The 14,436-nt window shown below is 56.8% G+C and overlaps 1 protein-coding gene across 1 annotated transcript; it reads right to left on the bottom strand.

Annotated features, from left to right (window-relative positions):
- Positions 1–2,198: 2,198 nt before the first annotated feature.
- On the bottom strand, positions 2,199–10,560 carry AK1 (adenylate kinase 1). Its single transcript, XM_037155946.2, has 7 exons — positions 10,452–10,560; positions 7,608–7,646; positions 6,094–6,129; positions 5,752–5,915; positions 4,939–5,055; positions 2,691–2,882; positions 2,199–2,441 (listed from the first exon to the last, which is right to left on the bottom strand). The coding sequence occupies exons 2-7, from the start codon at positions 7,612–7,614 to the stop codon at positions 2,373–2,375; spliced, it is 585 nt and encodes a 194-aa protein (XP_037011841.1). The 5' UTR covers positions 7,615–7,646; positions 10,452–10,560; the 3' UTR covers positions 2,199–2,372.
- Between the last annotated feature and the right edge of the window lie 3,876 nt (positions 10,561–14,436).

The following is a 14,436-nucleotide window of genomic DNA, read 5'->3' as shown; positions in this document are numbered from 1 at the left end:
GGCAAAAATATGCCCTGGCTGGTGTGGCTCAGTGGATTGAGTGCCAGCTGTGAACCAAAGGGTCACCGATTCGATTCCTAGTCAGGGCACATGCCTGGGTTGCCGGCCAGGTCCCCAGTGGCGACCACATGAGGGGCGGCCACACATTGATGTTTCTCTCCCTCTCTGTCTCCTTTCCTTTCCCTCTCTCTAAAAATAAATAAATAAAATCTTTAAAGAATAAATAATTAATAAAAAATAAAATTTAAAAAAGAAGGCAAAAATACATCAACAATTGAATCTAAAAAACAAACTAAGCAAACAAGAAGAACAGAGACAGAATCATGGATACAGAGTGATGGTTGCCAGATGGGAAGAAGATGGGGGGAATGGGTGAAGAGGTGACAGAATTAAGTAGTACAGATAGTGCCTTGGCTGGTGTGGCTCATTTAGTTGATTGTCGACCTGCGAACCAAAGGGTTGTGGGTTCGATCCCCAGTCAAAGCACATGCCTGAGTTGTGGGCCGGGTCCCCAGTAGGGGGCACATGAGAAGCAACCACACATTGATGTTTCTCTTTCTCCCTGTCCCCTCTCTAAAAAATAAATAAAATCTTTTTTTTTTAAGTGTGAATAGGTAGTTACAGAATAGCCCTGGGGAGGTAAATTACAGTATTGGAAATGGAGTAGCCAAAGAACTTATACCATGACCCATGGACATGAACAATGGTGGGGGGATGGCCTGACACAGTGTGGGGTGCTGGGTGGAGGGGGAGAAATGGGGGGAAATCAGGACGGCTGTAATATGCATAATCAATAAAATATAACTAAAAAAATGATGATGATTTTGTCCAGTAGGTTTCCTTAGCCCCTTATCGTCCTTGGTGTGTTTTCCCACTCACCGACACTCGGATCCTCAGACAACCCCGTGATAAAGGGCACGTACGTGTCCACACACCCCGGTTGGCGTGGGTAACAGAGGGGCCAGCTGCAGAGGCCTTCGTCCACACCCACCCAGACCAGACGGCTCGCCCGCTTGATGACTGTCTTCTCCTCTCTCCCCTGCATTTATCATGTATTTGTGTTCGCTCAATAGACTCGCTTTTTAGAACTTAAATACCTTTATTTTAAAGGAAAGTTTAAATAGCTAGTGTAAATGGAAAACCAGTGGCACGTGCCATCGATAGAAGAGACACACAGTGGGCACGATCAGCCCGCACGAGATGACGGGATGTCAGGATGTCGTTCCAGCCAAGTGCGGGCCCCTGAGGGCCCTCTTGGCTTCCAAGGGAGCCTGCTGGGGCTGGGACAGGTGTTGAGAATGCATGAGCACCAAATGGAGCCTTCCTCCAGGATGAGGTCAGAGAGTGCAAGAGGCAGAAAAGGGAAGATGGGTCTCCCCAGGGGATTCCGGGGCCTCCTCCCCAAAGCACCCGGGCCTGGCGTATCCCCAAGGCTGCTCTGGTCTCTGGCCCCCATGGGCCTCAGTAGCTAGTAGTCTACACCCTTTGCTTAGTACATCTCTTCCTAACTGGGGGTGGCAGCCGGGGCTGAGCCTAATTTAAATTGTGAAACAGGCTTAGAAAGGACAGGTTGTGAGCTGTCCAGGGCAACGTTAAGGAAGCCCTTCAGGTCCCATCTCCTCAGGAAGGTACTCCCAAACCTGACCCCTCCCCCCATTCGACCTTGATGCCCTTTTCAGATCCATGGAGCTTCTGGCACCAAGGAAGCCAATTCACTACCCACTTGGCCGGCTGATGTGTGCCACACCGCTACCAGGAGCCCCTCCCCTCCCACCAGCTGCCCAGGAAGTCCCCCACAGCCCATGACCTCACTGCGTGCCAGAGCTCAGTCCCCAGCAGGGGTTAGGCACAGAAAACAGGCTCAGAGAGATGAGGGACCAGGGCCAAGGCCACACAGCAAGGATGCAGAGGAACCAGGGCCCAGGCCCAGCTCTGCCTGGCCACAAGTCCCAGAGAGCAAGGACACTGCCCCAGGCCCCCTGGGTCCCCAGACCTGGCACAGCCCCAACCCGGAATGCCCTGGGTAAGGAAGGGCCCCTAGGTCTGCCACCAGAGCTAGGGGAGGGGCAGCTGGCTGTGGTGGGCTGAAGGGCCCAGAGAGAAATGGGGAGGGGGAGGGGGAGGGGCTGGGGACTCAGGGCCGGGCGGCCATCCCACATACATCAACCCCGATGAGAGCAAAGAAAAAGGAGTAAAACTGAACGTCCTCGGAAATTCCTTTAGTGCTCAGCTGTCCGTGAAAACAGGATAAAGTGGCTTCCTCTGTCTGCGCTCCAGCGGGGCAGGGTGGAGCTGCTGAGCACGGGCCAGGACTCCCGAGTCGGGACAGGGGTAGGGCTGGGCTTGGAGCTGGGGATGGGGCTCCAGCGTTGCTACTTGAGGGTGTCCAGGTGGGTGCAGACCTGGGAGAAGACACTGTCCACAGAGCCTTCGGCATTGACCTGCAGGGAGACTGGTGGTGAGCTGAGACATACTGGGGCAGGCTGGGCGGACCCCACGGAGGCCAGCCCCTCCCGCAGAGGCCAGGCCTGCCTCCAGCGCCCAGCCACAGTGGACAGCAGCCCCTCATCAAACCAGTGGGGAAGCCAAGGCCCAGGGAGGACCGCTGGCCCAAGGTTACCCCAACTTGAGGCCAGAACAGGCAAAACCCCAGGTTTCCTAGTATTCCCTCAGGCCTGCAGGGGGCGCACCTTGCGTACGATGCCACGTTTCTCATAAAAGGCGATGACAGGTTCTGTGGCTTTGTAGTAAGTATCCAGCCGTTTCTTGATGGTCTCCTCGTTGTCGTCCACACGCCCACTGGTCTGTCCACGCTTCAGCAGCCGCTGGGTCATGGTCTCAGGGCCTGCGTCCACATACAGCAGCAGTGTGGGCTGTCCAATCTGTGGGCGGGGCACCAGTCACAGAGGCCCCCTTCCTGCCCTCCATGGGGCCACCTCCTTCCCACCTTCCCACTGCTGGGGCCACGGAGGCAGCCTGACAGACCCTCCTCAAGCCAATGCGCCCTGCCGCTCTCCTGCTCAAACCCCTTCCGTGGCTCCCTGCTGCCCTCGGGAGAAAGTCCTAACTCCTTTCCTGACCTAGGAGGGCCTGCGCTGACTCTGGTCGAGGCTGGCTCTCATCAGCTTCCTCGTATGCAGGGCTTCTGCTCGTGCCAGGGACTTCCCAGCACCCCTTTCCCTCAATACCAAGTTTTAGCTCACACTTGAGCTAAAACCTCATTCCTCCGGGCAGTCTTCCCAGGTGCCACCCCCATCACCATCCCCAGGCCCCTGGGACATGCTCTTCCAGTCCCCTGTACTTCTGCCTTCAGCGCCTCTCAGAAGGGCCTCTGGTTGTTTACTTAACATCCCTCTCCCCAGCCTGGCCTGGAGCCCATGAGGGCAAGGGACATTTGCTTCCCACCAGCAGGGCTGGATAAGGACTTGACAAAGGAACCTCGCTGAGGGAAGGGGTGAGAGGCACTTGAGCTCTGGGAGGTTCCGAAAATGTCACTGTCATTGGAACGAGTGTCTCATCACCAGGAAGACTTAAAAGGGAGAGAAGGAATTAGGTTGATGTGTCTTCTTTTGGCGAGCACCTCGCGCCCCCTGGTGTTCAGAGTCAAAAAGATCAGGCGTTGGACCTCTGAGAGCCACAGCAGGGCTAGGCCCTGGGCGGAGCCAGGTGTCCACACCAGCCCCAGGAGAGAATTTCCATTAACCCCATTTTCCAGACAGGGCCCTGAGGGTCAGAAGGGATGCCACACAGCTAGTGCCTAGGTCCAGGCCTCCTAGTCTGAAGGAAACCTAGGCGACCCCCATTTCTTACATGGGGAAACTGAAGCCAGGATCAGGATAAGTTTCTTGAGGTCTGGCACCACTTACAGGGCAAGAAATACAGTACCCTACCTCTGGATGAGGCGCAAAGCTATGAAAGTCTAAAGACTGCCCCGGGCTTACAGAGACAGGGGGGTAGGAATGGGTGTCCAGCCCCTGGGCCACTGGGATGCCCAGATCTCCCTGCAAGGCCTGGAAAGAGTCCCTCTGCCAGGAAGCCCTCCCTGAACACCCCACACACTTACTGGACTCTCCCTCCTTGGCACTTACACCTTCATCCATTTCTCCATGCGGCACGTGACACCATCGGTGTGGGTGTGGGTGTGGGTGTGAGTGTGGGGGTGTGCCCCGTGTGTGCATGCGTGGCAGCCCAGTGTTTAGGTGTGCTGAGTGTGTAGATGCACACTGCCTGAGGTGCGTGAGTGTACATACATGCCTGTACCTGTGTGTGTGTGTGTGTGTGTGTGTGTGAGACACCCTCACCCTGGTGGGCACCTGCCCTGGGCAGCTCAGAGACATCATGCTCAAGGTCCGTGGGCCCCGGCAGAGGACTGGACTCTGCCCCCCGGCATCCAAAGCCTCCAGCCAGGCCTGAACCTGCCTCTCCCACATCATCCCCAGTCGCTTTGTCCCAACAGCCTCTGTTCCCTCTGCAGGCCCCCAGGGGCCTGACCCTTCCCACCTGCTCCATATCATTCCCCACCCTCTGGCCGTGCGTTCACAGGCACCAAGCCCCACTTCTGCAGAGTGCGTTCCCTCTGACCCCCGTGCTGTCGCACAAGGCAGCTGTGCCCTGTGTGTCTCCATTTGGCAGATGGGAACTTTGAGGTTCAGGGAGGCAGAATGACAGCCCAAGGCCTAGAGCAGTGGAGCTGGGACCTGAGGCTGGCCAGGCTTGTGAACTCCCCTGCCTGGTGCTTCCCATTCTTCAAGACTTTTTTTCTGGATTTCTAGAAAGATCCAGAATGTCTTCCCTGGCTTCCCTGCTTACCCAACCCCTATCCCCCACAAATTGTGTGTGTGTGTGTGTGTGTCTCTCTCTCTCTCTGTCCATCACAGCAGCCTCTGCCTGGCCACCCCCAGTCAGCTCCTGAAAGCCACCCACCAGGTTGTGCCTTACCCTCTGCTCAAACTCTACCCCCTGCTGCACCTCCCGAGGGTAGCCGTCAATCAGGAAGCCGGTGGAAGTTTCTACTTTGGCCAACATGGCATCTCGGAGCATGTCCAACACCGTTTCCTGGGGCACAGCAAAAGAAGAAGGGGTGTGAGGCCCTCTGCCCCTCCCTCTTCGGGCCCAGAGTGCACCGCCCTCAGCCCTAACACAGGCATCCCACACAAGACTCCCTCCCGGCCTTCCCTGAGCCATGAAGACTCGACTGATGGCTCAATTCATTCATTCATTCATTCATTCATTCATTCATTCATTCACTCAAAGTTATAGACATAGCCCCTCCCCCCAGCCAGCTCCTGTCGGGGCCCAGAGGACACAGCTGTGAGCAAAGCAGACCTTCCCTGCCATCAGGAACCTGCAGTATGTTGATTTATCAGTTCCCGAGCATGACACAGGCCGTGTGGACAAAGAAGGGGGGGCTATAGGAGTATACAGTTAAGGGTCTTAGCCCAAACCTAAGAAGATTCGGGAAGGTCTGAAAACTGAGGAGGAGAAAACACTCCAGGCAGGAAGCAGTGTGATGAGTTTGAAGGGACAGAAAGGCCAGGGTGGTAGGAGGATAAAGGGGTCTGTAGGGCAGGGTCTTGGAGGCTCTTGGATGATTCAGGAAGGAATTTTGTGCCAAGGGCAATGGGGGCCCCCAAAAGGGTTCAGAGCCAGGGAAGGTCATGGTCAGCCCTGCCAGCGTGTCGTGGGCTTTGTTGGCTGTTGTACACTCAGGACCACCATCACCCCGCCCCCACCCCACTGGGGCCCACTCACCAGTGGCACCAGCTGTCCCTTCTCCATGATTTCCGACAACATCTTGCCCCTGGCCGAGCCCGAGCTGACCTCAGCCCGCAGGAGGTCCCCGGTGGAGAGGTGGGTGTAGCCGTACTTCTGGACAATCTTCTCACACTGGGTGCCCTTCCCTGAGCCAGGCCCTCCTGCAAGGGCCCACCCATTCAGAATCCCTGAGAAACAGGGTCCCCCAGAGGGACAGGGTCTGCCCGGGGCCCCCAGCGAAGGAGGAGCCGAGCCCAGGGTGAAGCCCTAGGCCCCGGCTTCCACCAGGGCCTGCGCAGACGTCCCCTGCTAGTGCCCCACCCGCCTGCCTGGACTCACCCACCACAAAGATGATCTTGGCCTTTTTCAGCTTCTCTGTGGGAGAGAAAAGGGGAGCGGAGCTCAGCCACTCGATTGACAAGGAGCCAGAGGCACCTGTGAGTCCTGGGCCTGTGCTGGGTCTGAGGCAGAGGGTCCGACACAGCCCCACAGGTGAGGGGAGAGCAGGACCAACCGAGACAAAGGCCCGGAGGCTACAGACACAGGCCACAAGGGTGACTCTGAGGGGCTCATGTCACCCCAATCCCTGTGGGTGGCTGGACAGCGGGTCACCTCTGGCCCTAGAGTCTTCCTCGCTGCGGGGGTTTGTTGATGAGCAGCAGGCACCCATGGTCTCGTTTTGCTGTGTCCCCTACCCTTCCCCTCCCAGGCCCTGGGCCCGCCCATTGCCCGCCTTCCCTGGGCCGTCCAGATGTGGAGTTGGCAACCACAACATGCGTTGCCCCGGAGACAGTCGCCAGGGAAGAGGGCTGCGGTGGGCACATGGAACCCTTGCCCAAAGAGAGAGGCCAGCTTACATTCCAGCCTCTGCTTCAACCACCCTGAGAACTTAGTGAGACCACAGCCCCACCAAAAGAGGGAGACCGAGGCCTAGTGAGGCAGGCAGGGGCCGGCTCTAGGGCTGCCAGAACTCGAACGGCAACCCCGGCCTCTCTCAGGCTGCTGGCCTTTCCTCCTCTGGGGAAGCAGGAAAGTTTTGAGGCCTCAGGAAAGAAGTCCCCGCCCCTTTCTGGTTCTCTGTTCCTGTCCCAAAGTGGAGGTGAGCTCCGAAGTTCCCAGGGCCCCCCCCCAGCCAAGGGGATGGGGACTAGAGGAGCAGGCAGGAGGACGACTCGTCCCATGGCTGCCTGCCACCTGGCTGCCGCGTGACAGGCACAAGCCTGGGTGTGGGTGGAGGCAACAGCCCAGTAGCAGCTGACACGCAGAACCACAGGGCAGAAGGGTGACCACTGGTTTCGGGCAGCAGCAGCCAGGCCTGCTGGGCTCCTTTAAGAACTGCCCAGGCTGAGGCTCAAAGCCAGAAATGGGAGGGGTGGCGCAGCCAGGAGACAGGCCAGCTGGGCTCTCTGCCCAGGACTCCTTCTAAGTCGGGCCCAGAGGAGCCTGGAGGGCCCAAGACATCCTCAAGAGCCATTCCCACCGGACAATGGGGAAACTGTGTCCCTGAGAGGGGCATCCTCACGCTGGAGCCTCTCCACAGGGCTGCCTCCCCTCACCGGTGCCCACCCTCTCCAGAAAGAGGCAGGGATTTCGCTCCAAAAATACTGGCGGTGGAGGTGAGCCGTGGGGCCCCCAGGAGCCTCGGGGAGGCCTTGTGGCTTCTAAAATTAATCTTGTACCTGGGCCGTCCCAGGAGAGGCCCAAGGAGGGTGCTGGGAGCTCCCAGGCACACCCTGTCTGGCAGCCCCAGAGCCTCTTGGAACCCCTCTCAGAGTGTCCCCCCAAAGCACACCCCCTTCACAGGCAGGCACACTGAGGCCCAGGCAGTGAGCAGAAGAGAGGAACCTCCGTACCTTCCATCCTGCCAAGGTCCGGGGTGTGGAGTCAGTGCTCTGCAAGACAAGGCACAGTGGGGGCAGGTGAGCGAGCTCTCCGCACCCTGCCAGGCCCCAGCTCGCCCTCCAAGGGGGCCGCTGGGTGCGGGGAAGGCCCAGGAGTCTGGGAAGTCGTCTGTCTTCTTCCGTGTGATTCTTCTACCTGTCACGAAAGGCAGCAGCCCCCTCCCGCCACTCAGGGGCATAAGCTGAGACTCCAGTAACCGCAGAGCCGCTCTCCTGGCAGAACACAGGGCTCAGTCCTGTGTCTGCCGACACCTTGACGACACTCCCCAGGGCGGGAGGAAAGGTGCCAGGAGGCGGGAGGAGCGGCAGGAGCTGCGCGTGTCCTCATCTCTGATGGGGTTTGGGAGAGAAAGCTCAAAGGTACAGACGTCTGCAGGGAGGAAGCTGCGTCCACACGGATGCGGCCCTGTGCTTTCAGACAAGGCGTCCCCAGGCTCCCCCCACCAAAACCCAACTTCTACCCTCCATGTGGCTCATCCCCTCACCCCCAAGAAGGACCTTGCTCCACTGCCCTCCCTTCCCCCCAGCATGTAAATCAACCCCAACCGCTCCTGGGAGCCCACTCTACTTCCACAGCCCCCCAGGGGCCTCCCTCAACCTCCCCTTCCCATCAGCCTTTGCAGAGTTGCTGCCTGTATGCCTTCGACCTCCATCCACCAGCCCTCTCCAAGGCCACCTGCAACCATCACCATCACTCTCACCTTAACGTTTGACCGTTGGCCATCATTCCTCCTGTTTGGGACCCTCACCCCAGGCCCCTACTCCACCCTCTGACTATCAGCTTCAGGTTCCTGGGACCCTCCATCCGCGCCCAGCCAGCCCAGGCCTCTCTATCCAGCTCCATAAATCTGCTGCCCCTGAACAGGCCGGAGGCCCTGCAGACTCTGAACGGCCCTTCCTGCGTCCCCAGCTAGAGGCCTGTCTCACACCCACCTCATTCCTGCACGAGCACATCCTAACCCTCTTGCTCCTAAACCTCCCTCTTCCTTGGCCACTTCCTTATAGCCACTTTTTTATTCCAAGCAGGCGTGGTGGGGGCACTTACCTACCTCCATACCCTTCCAGGCCATCTGCAGGACACATCAGTCACTTAAAACCCTTCCATGTGTGGCCCCCTCAGCTCCTAAGATAAAGCCCGCCCCTTCCCCCCACACCTCCCCCCCCCACCATCTGTAGCTTTATCAGCTGCCACTTGAACTGCTGGGAGCTCCCTCGTCCACCATGGCATGTCCCACCTCCAGGCCCAAGCTCACAGCTGCACCCAAGGTCTGCATGCCTGTCCCCAAGGTGTTAATGTTTAGGACTCAGTTCAGGTGTTACCTCCTTCAGGAAGCCTTCCTGGGTTCTGCCCTCTACTCCTACACTGGCAAGTGCCTCCTCTGAACTTCCCCTGGTGTCACACAAGCCACGCTGTACTGGAACTCTCTGTTGTGGTGTAGGCCCAGAGCTGATCCCAGTGTGGGGGCCTCACGGCATCCTTGCAGCCATCTTAGGAGGGAACTGAGGCTTGGAGGGGAGAGACTTGTTCCAGGGCCTGGCTCCGGTCAAACCTAGGGCTGCATTTTCTGCTGATCTGAGCCCAGCACCCAGTAGGTCCTTAAGCAGCTGCTTGTGGGGCATGAGTTATAGACTCTTTCCTGCTGAGTGTGCTTAAGGAAGGGCAGTAGCTGCCAATACTGCTCAGCAGCTGGTAGGGGAGGGGGAGGGTCCCCAGGCCAGGAACAGCCTGCAGTGACCAGAGGAGTAGCCTGGACCCTATTCTGCCCCACCCCCTCCCAGTGACCTAAGCCCCACTGTCCTGCTGGCACCTGCCACCTCCTTGGTCCAAAATAACCTGGGAGGGGTGGTGAGGAGGCCTCACAGAGGCCAGGGGTCCGGGATGGAGTTAGGTTACGGGCTCCAGCAACCAGGCCTTATAAGGCCCCTGGATCAGGGCTTCAGTGACTCAGTATAACTGGGTGGTCTGGGAGGGGTGTGAGGAGCTGAGGCTCAAGGGACAGAGACTTCACCTTAATCACCACGCAAGGCCAAGGCAAGACCCAGGTCTCCCATCTCCTGACCAAGGGCAATCTTTTAGTGGCTGGCAACCAACTAGGGTTCAAACCCAAGTCTATCACTTGGCTCTATGACCTTGGGCAGCTGGTATCCCCTCTCTGGGTCTATACCCCAGGCCCTGGGTGAAAAGTCCTGGGTGGGTAGCTGAGCAGTGCCCAGGGAAGGGTGTGTGCAGCCAGCAGGGCTCCCACAGAGCCCCTGCCCTTTCAGAGGGTGGAGGCAGGGGGCCCAAATGCCCAGGGGGCCTCCTGTCCCCCCAGGTACTCAAAATGATGCGACAGGATAGCTCCTCCAATCACATGGCCTGCCCCGCCCAGGCCCTTCAGTGCAGGGAGTCAGGCCACAGCCTCCCCTCCCAGGGCCCCAGCTGGGACAAGCCAAGGGCAGGAACCTGGAGCCCCAGGAGTACGGCTAGGACAAAGGGGTGACTGTGTAAGAGGATGGGAGGGACTGCAACACACCCACACACACCCACGAAGGCACACAGAGTGCGGCACAAATACCCAGAATGGAGCCAGGGAGCACAGACAAGCGAGCGCACACAGATCACAACCGTGGACACACACACAGCCGCAGGAATCCCAAGGATACCCTGGGGCGCGCGCGCGCAGACGCGCGCGCTCTCTCTCTCTCTCTCTCTCTCTCTCTCTCTTTCCCCAGGGGCGTGTAGCTTCCCCGCTGCAGCAGAGGCGCTCCCATCCCGAGCACTGAGCACGGACATACACACAGGCACACACTGACCTGGGGGTCGGGTGCAGGTGGGCGCTGGGGCCAGTGCGTGCCCTGCCCGTCCTGGCCAACCACCCGCCCCGCAAAGGCGACTATTTATAAGGCTGTCAGCAGCGCGCGCGCGGCATGCCGGGAGCCAGCTCCGTGTGGCAGGAGGGAGGAGGGAGGGAGAGCAGACGGGGAAAGGAGGGGGAGGGGGCTGGAGTCGGAGCGGAGCCCTGATGGGAAACCAGAACAAGACTGGGGTCCTGCACCCGCAGACGGCCCTTTACCATCCTCCTCCGAGGGTTTTCCACTCCTGCATTACCTCCGCTATGCCCACATCACTCCAGGGGGACAGGACAGGGCTTCCCATGTGACAGCTGGGGAAACTGAGGCCCGGAGAGGAGAGGTGCTTTGCACAAAATCTCACAGCAAATTGGTGGCAGGGAGAGGCCAGACCGGGAATAGAGAGGACTCAAGCATGGTCTCTGGGGACTTTCCTGGCCAGGCCAGTCCCTCTGCCCATCCTCAGATTCTGCCCAGAGGCCCCTGACCAGCGTCCACCTGGAATTCCTCCTCCCTTTCCAGAAGGGGTTCCAAGAACTCCTCTCTCCCGGCCGGTGGTTGTGTAGTAGACTGTAAATAACCAGCCCTGCCCCGTGGAGCTGCCAGGCAGCTCCCAATGAGACAAGCCTGAGGATGTGGGACATTCTGGAAGCTGTACCCAGATGGGGATCCGAGGATCCTGATAAGAACAGCTCCCGGTGATGAGCGCTCACTGCGTGCCAGGTGCTGGGCAGAAAGAACACTGGTCTCAGGCATGTCTGTGAATCCTGGCACATGGAGGAACGTGAGGTTCACACCTGTCAACTAGCTTGCCTGAGGTCCCCAGTAGAAAGCGATGTGTGTAACCATGGAGACCAACAAAGCAGCAGGAGGTGCTCAATAATGGAGCAGAGCGCAGGACCATGCACCTTCAGAATTCATGCATTTAACCACTGAACCATGTCACAACCTTGAAGGCAGCAGCCCCAGATGGTGGAATGGGTTAAATTTAGAATTTGTTGTGGAGATACTAGGGAGCCATGGAAGGTATTTGAGCAAGAGAATGAGACTACCCAGGGAGTGAGACCACTTTAAGTGGGTAGTTTCTCAGCAACAACAGCAGCCTGGACACCAGGAGGCCTGGATCTAGTCCCAGCTCTGCCACTTGTGACATCAGACAAGGTCCTTACTCCCTGGGACCTTAGTCTCCCCATCTGCGGGAGGAGTGGGTGATAGGTCAGAGGGTCTGCCTTAGAAATTGCTTGAAAGGCCCTCTCTAAGGCTGTAAGTGTCTGTGCACAATGGCAACATCTGTGGGGAAAGCAAACTGATGAAGTCAATAAAAATTTTATATGTGCCCTTCGCCTCCAGGAACCCCATACGTGGGCACCAAACGTGTACAGGATGGTTTTCCAGTGCCAGTGGGGACTGACTGACAGGAAGGGCCGTGGTGCAGCCAGGTGGCGGGGAGAGGTGGTGATGGCCTCAGAGTGGGCGTGAGGAAGGAAGTCAGGGGTCTGTGTGGCTGGGGGCGGGAGACGGGGCATGAGAGAAACGAGCAAAAAGACCAGTTGCACCAGTCTTTTATTATATTTATTTTTCTAACCCTCATCTGAATACATCTATAGAGAGAGGGAGAGATATATCAAACAGTTACCTGTCAAACAAGCCGTTCAGAAATCAAACCCGAGACCTTCCAGTTTACAGGACGGCGCTCCAACCCACTGAGCTGCGAGGGCCGGGGCCGCTGCACCAGCCTTCTCCCACCTTCCGCATTTCTACACACGCAAGGACGTGCGTGTAAAATCTACTCCTCAATGTTTTGCCTTTGCACTTCAATATCTCTGAAATTGCCCTGTAATCTAATTGGTGGCATCTCAAAGATGCAGGGAAGCAGAACCAAGAGGGCGGCTGCGGGCACAGGATCCCCCAGGTGGAGGTGGGGATCCTCCTTAAAAGCTTCCCCGTGCTCTTCTGTTACGGACAACAAGCATCTATTCCTTTACATATAAAACACTTTCCACACGGGTGTACCTTGAGGACAACATGCTAAATGAAGTAAGCCAGTCACAAAGAGACAAGGACTGTACGATTCCACTCACACGAGGCATCTGAAGTACTCAAATTCATAGGAAAAGTAAGCGGAATGGTGGCCACCAAGGGCTGCGGGGCAGGGGGAACGAGGGCTGTTGTTTAATGAGGAAATGGTTTCAGATCTGCAAAATGAAAAAAAGCTCTAGGGACCTGTTCTGTAACAACGCACAGCTACTCAACAGTACTGACCCATGCACTTAAAAAAGGTTAACTGGTAAATCTGATGTGTTCTTTTAGCGCAATAAAAAATAATAAATGTATGCCCTGGCTGGTGTAGCTCAGTGGATCGAGTGTGGGCCTGTGAAGCAAGGGGTTGCCGGTTTGATTCCCAGTAGGGGCACATGCCTGGGTTGCAGGCCAGTTCCCAGCAGGGGACACACAAGAGGCAACCACACACTAATATTTCTCTCCCTCTCTCCTTCCCTTCCCCTCTGAAGATAAATAAATAAAATCTTAAATGATAATAATAATACATTTAAAAATTACAAAAACTCCCTGGCCGGGTGGCTGTTAATTGGCGTGTCACTCGGTGCGCCAAAAGATTTCGGGTTTGATCCCTGGTTACGGCACCTACAGGGGCAACTGACTGATGTTTCTCTATGTAAATCCATCAATATATCCTTCGGTGAGGATTTAAAAAAAGAAAGAAAGCAAAATTATAAAGTAGAAATTGTAAAAATGGCAGGAAAACCTATCCTGTTTTAATTATTTCATTTGCATGTGACCTATACATTTCTCACCAAGCTTGGCATATTAAAGTTTCAGGATTTTTCTTCCTCAGCTCTAACGTAAAGAAAGAAAAAAAGGAGGGAGAGAAGAGAGGCAGGGAGGGAGGAGGGTGGGAGGGAAGGAAGAGAGAGAAGGAAAGAGGGAAGGAAAAAACTGCGTGGAGGAAAAATCTACAAGATTATACACCAGACTATTAACAGGGAATAGGACTGGGCAATGCCCTCTCTTTTTATCATGTATCATCTGCATGGTTTAAGTTATAACATAAAAATACACATATCTAAAAACATAACCATATAAAATAAAACCAATTAAAAAACATTTTAAAAATATTCTGGTTAAAGAAAGAATTCCTGGCCTTGAAAATGAGCCAGCAGCAGAGACTGAAACTGGGACAGCCTCGCTCTGAGGTTCCAGCCCTGGGTGAGGGCTGCCCGGGCGGGGCCTGGCTGCGCTGCTGAGCATCCAAGGAGGCAGCTGGGGCGGGGCCACTCCGGGAAGCACACGCTGGGTTTGCAGCTGGTGGGAGATGCCTCCAACCCCAAGGAGGGGCGGGGGGCTCACAGGGGAGAGAGGGATACACGGGCGTGCAGGAGGCCCCAAACCCTGAATGAGGTCTTGGCCACAGTGGGGAGCAGATGATTTCAGAGCAAAAAAAGACTGTGATGACATGGTAACTTGGACAATGAGTGTACCAGTCCCTGTGGGTCCCTTCTGAGGGGGCAAGAGTGGGTGGGGCTGAGGACTAGACCCCAGGCCTCTTACCTTCAGCATCCTCCATCAAAGTCCTGCCTCCTGATGCTAGACCTAAGTTTCCCAGGGTCCCCCCCGCCCCCCACAGTCCACCTTCTCCTGATGCACTACTGGGTCTCCCTTCATGCCCACTAGTGGGCAGGCAGATTCCCAGAAGCCTTTGCACAGGGCTGGAGTGTGCCATACTCCATGCTCCCATCTCCACGCAAGGCCTCAGGCTCCCCATGAAATGACTTTGCAAGTAGTCCCCCTCCCTCTGACGTGCCCATCACCACCATTACTGTTTCCAGTGCGCCCGGGGCCATGGGCCCGGTGGCAGCTCAGCCTGCTGCCTGTCCTGTGCTGTCCAAGCAAGATGACCTCTCCAAGCAAGAAGGATTGAGCCCTGCCCCCT

This window comes from Artibeus jamaicensis, unplaced genomic scaffold, assembly GCF_021234435.1.
Source record: "Artibeus jamaicensis isolate MK-2021 breed Jamaican fruit bat unplaced genomic scaffold, CSHL_Jam_final contig_471, whole genome shotgun sequence".
In the NCBI taxonomy this organism is placed as follows: domain Eukaryota; kingdom Metazoa; phylum Chordata; class Mammalia; order Chiroptera; family Phyllostomidae; genus Artibeus; species Artibeus jamaicensis.
Note: the sequence above shows the minus strand (reverse complement) of the source record. Positions and strands in the feature narration are given on the sequence as shown.